The sequence below is a fragment of the Lipotes vexillifer genome, unplaced genomic scaffold (assembly GCF_000442215.2).
Source record: "Lipotes vexillifer unplaced genomic scaffold, Lipotes_vexillifer_v1.1 scaffold313, whole genome shotgun sequence".
NCBI classification, from domain to species: Eukaryota; Metazoa; Chordata; class Mammalia; order Artiodactyla; family Lipotidae; genus Lipotes; species Lipotes vexillifer.
In genome coordinates this window covers 1122174-1126512 of record NW_006781950.1, presented here as the reverse complement: position 1 = coordinate 1126512, position 4339 = coordinate 1122174, and the positions used below count along the sequence as shown (strand labels likewise).

The 4339-nt window shown below is 43.8% G+C and overlaps 1 protein-coding gene across 1 annotated transcript; it reads left to right on the top strand.

The window, feature by feature from the left end:
• Positions 1-1493: 1493 nt before the first annotated feature.
• Positions 1494-2267, top strand: LOC103072209 (60S ribosomal protein L13a-like). The gene is given in 3 exon segments (XM_082930997.1): positions 1494-1604; positions 1606-1782; positions 1944-2267. Coding segments are annotated over 3 exon segments (612 nt in total).
• Positions 2268-4339: the final 2072 nt, after the last annotated feature.

Genomic DNA, 4339 nt, shown 5'->3' with positions numbered 1-4339 from the left:
TCGGCATTCTATCTCCTTGGCTGCTAACCCTCTAATGCAATTATCTGGGAAAAGGACTTGAGTTTGCTTGTAGTCTTTATATGGACATCTTGTGCTGGTTATTAAGGAATTTTCTTTAATAAAGAGGCATTTTGACTTAACCTCAAGTGGTCGCTAAGGTATCCAGGCATCACGACAAGAGCTTCACTGGATCAATACTAGAAAATTACTTCAAGAAAAGGGAAATCAAGCTGAAGAGAAATATGGCCAAGAGACTCATATATAACTAGTCCTCTGTTTAGTGATATCAAAGCCTGTGTTGCTGACCATAAGTAGGAAGCTTGAAGAATAGACTTAAATTTTACAAAGGGAAGAAGACTGTTCCATTGAGTGCTAAAAGTATTATAAAATTTCCAAGTCCAGGTCTCGTAAAGTCATCGCCTCCCTTCAGTCCTTACGTGATTTAGATCCCCTTTGGCTGTGAGGGTAGAGTGTGAGGGACTCCTTCTGATTCAAAGGAAACCAGTGTAGCTACAAGCACCTGCCTAAGAACTACCTATCATTTTGAGTCCAGATATTTATTCCAGCAGCAGAGGCTGACAGAAACCGACAGGCATTTTGAATTTAGTCCTTCATACAGCAACAGGTAAGCAACGATCACCTGTGTATGAGGAAGCCTCCATATGAGGAATTTACTCAGCCAGGTACCTCCCTGCTGTGACCAGAGGAAAAAGCAGCCCTTCAATTCAATACCTGCATTATTTTCCTATCGCCTCTGTGACAAATGACCACATTACTGGTTTTAAGCAACACAAACTTAGCATCTTATAATTCTGGAGCTCAGCAGTCCAAAATGGGTCTCACTGGACAAAAATCAAGATTTCAGCGAGTTACTTTGCTTCTGGAGACTCTAGAGGGAAATATGTTTCCTTCCCTTTTTCAGCTTCTAGAAGTTGCCCTCAGTCCTTGGTTCGCGGCCCCTTCCAGCAATCCCACCACTCTGACACCTGCTTCCATTGTCACGGTTCCTTTTCTGACCCTCCTGACTCCCTGTTTTTCTTATAAGGACCCTTGTGATTACATTGGGCACAACCAGATAACCCAGGATCATCTCAAGATCACTATATTTAATCACATGTGCTAAATCCTCTTTGCCATGTAAGGTAATATACTCACAGTTTCAGCGACTAAGACTTGGACACCTCTGGAGGCTATTATGCTGCCAAACCCAGTACCCCTTTCCATTTTCAAGCCAGAAGCTATTGGGCATTTCTATATTTAACTCTTGCTCTACTCATCTCAACTGACCCAAAGTATTACTTGTAACTTCCTACTCCTTTACAAGATTGAGAGCGTCTAAGAAAAGCAGATGCTGTATTCTGCTTACTTACTATTGTATTCTTCGTAGTCCTTAGCATGATGGAAAAAAAGTCAATAAAATGGACTTACTGAAAATTAAAAACTCCTGCTCATTGAAAGACATCACTGAGTGCTTTCCCAGGCAGCTGCCGAAGATGGCGGAGGGGCAGGTCCTGGTGCTCGATGGCCGAGGCCATCTCCTGGGCCGCCTGGCAGCCATCGTGGCCAAGCAGGTGCTTCTGGGCGGAAGGGTGGTGGTTGTGCATTTGTGAGGGCATCAGCATTTATGGAAATTTCTATAGAAACAAGTGGAAGTACCTGGCATTCCTCTGCAAGCGGATGGACACCAACCCCTCCGGCGGCCCCTACCACTTCCGAGCCCCCAGCCACATCTTCTGGCGGACAGTGCAAGGCATGCTGCCCCACGGGACCAAGCGAGGCCAGGCCGCTCAAATTTCTATAGAAACAAGTTGAAGTACCTGGCATTCCTCTGCAAGCCGATGGACACCAACCCCTCCGGCGGCCTCTACCACTTCCGAGCCCCCAGCCGCATCTTCTGGCGGACAGTGCAAGGCATGCTGCCTCACAGGACCAAGCGAGTCCAGGCCGCTAGGGACCGCCTCAAGGTGTTTGATGGGATCCCGCCACCCTATGACAAGAAACAGCGGATGGTGGTTCCTGCCGCCCTCAAGGTTGTGTGTCTGAAGGCAGTGCGGAAGTTTGCCTACCTAGGGCGTCTGGCTCGTGAGGTTGGCTGGAAGTACCAGGCAGTAACAGCCACGCTGAAGGAGAAGAGAAAGGAGAAGGCCAAGATCCACTACCGGAAAAAGACGCAGCTCCTGAGGCTACGGAAGCAGGCCGCAAAGAACAGAGAGAAGAAAACTGACCAATTCACAGAGGTCCTCAAGACCCATGGATTCCTAGTCTGAGCGCAATAAGACTGACTGTTTATTCTTCATGCTTGGCCTGGCCTGCCCTTCCTCCATCGCCACCCTAGGATGTGGGGGTCCCCCAGGGGCTGCCATCCAGGTGCCACAGGCAGCCTGGGGCTTAGAAGACTGGGTATAGTGAAGCGGCCTTAGCCACTGCTGTTTAAGAAAGGCCATTTTCAAAGAGTAGACAGTTATAAGGGCTGTGCAGGCAGAATTTTCCTGTGACCTATTCATGCATGAGAGTTTTAGGACATGGACAGTTGGAACAACCAGTGGTGTTGCAATATTGGCAAAAGTGAGCTGGAAGACCTAATTGGAAGGGACCCCCGCATCGCTTACAGGGAGTCTGTTTCAGTGTCCCACATGGTCAGTACTATACTCTGCAGCTGTTAGGATGTGAGAGAATGCTTGGGCAGCATGAGTCTGGGGTTCGAAAAGGTGTTTATGGAAGGGAAGTACGGCCCAAGGGGCCACAGGCATTGCCCTTGTGTCTTCCCTATATTTTGTGATCCAAAACTAATAAATTATTTTTAAAGAAAAAAAAAAAAAGAAAAAGAAAGACATCATTGAGTAGCGGGGCAAAATTAGATGGGATTTCTGCTTCCAGCAATGTCTAAATAACAGGGACTAGGTTTACCTTCCTTCCTAAAACAACTAAAACAATCTGGATAAAATATATGGCACAATGGTTATTAAGATTTGGGCAACAAACAATGAAAGCCAGTGAACCCTGAGAGATGGGAAAGAAATGCAGTGAACCCTATGCTTGCCTTGATGTGCCCCCTGGAGGGAGTTTCTGTCTGAAGCGGAGAATGGGATCCCAGGGAGAGTACTTTGATGGAGTGTGTGTGGATAGAGTTTGCAGGGTAGAGAGTTGGAGGAGAGAAAAGAGACCTGTAGAGGGTCCTGCTCAAGTCTTCAGCTAAGTACTGATCCGTGCAGGTTTGTGAAGAAACTATCCAGGTCTGGGGAAAGAACTCTCTGAAAAGAATAGAAGAACAGTACCAGGAACTCACACAAAGCCAGAAATAGTTCCTATTCCCAGCAGGCAGAGTAGAAAACCTCGTAATTCATGTGGCATCGGGTAGAGTTCTCAGAAGGCTTAGCTTCAGTTTTGAGACAAAGGTACCCTGGAATAAAGTCTACTTTAGTACCAGATGACAAAGCTCAAAAGCAAGTTCTGAAAGGATAATACTGTTTGTAAGTAACTCAACTGCATCCCAGAACAAAGCTCAAAAATATTTACAGAAATACTACAATATCCAGCAAACAAAAAGGTAAAATTCTCAATGTCTGACATCCATTCAGCAATGAACAGAATTAACATTCTGAATTAACATCTGGAAGATGTCAAGTATGACCCATAATGAGGATGAAAATCAGTCAATAGAAACTGATCCAAGAAGTATACAGATAATAGAATTAGTAGATAAGATATTAATAGGGTTATTACAACAGCATCCCATAAGTTCAAGAGGCTAGAGGAAAGATTGCACATGAAAACTAGACACATAGAAGACATAAAGTGACCCAAATTATCTTCCAAAGATGAAAACTAAAGTATCTGATATAAAAAATACAGCAGATTAAACACTGGAGTAAAAAAGATTAGTGAACTTGAAGACATGCCTATAGAAGCTATCTAAAATAAAACCCAGAATTTTTTAAAAATTGAAAAACAATAAAGCTGAAACTAACACACCATTGTAAAGCAGTTATACTCCAATAAAGATGTTAAAAAAAATTGAAAAATAAAATGAGCAGAGCATCACTTGAGGTGGAGGGGAAGCAGCTTTAGGCATCAAATATACATGTAATTGGAGTCCCCAGAGCAGAGGAGGGAGTTTCAGTTCTGATCTATTTTGAATACATTTGCTATGAATATTCATACATTATGTGGACGTATGCTTTAAATTCTCTTGGGTACATACCGAGGAGAGAAATTGCTGGGTCCTAGGGATCATAAAAGTTTAACTTTTTAAAAAAACTGTCAAATAATTTTCCAAAGTGGTTTTATTATTTTACATTCACTACAGCAATGCATTAAAATTTCAGCTCCTTTGCATCCT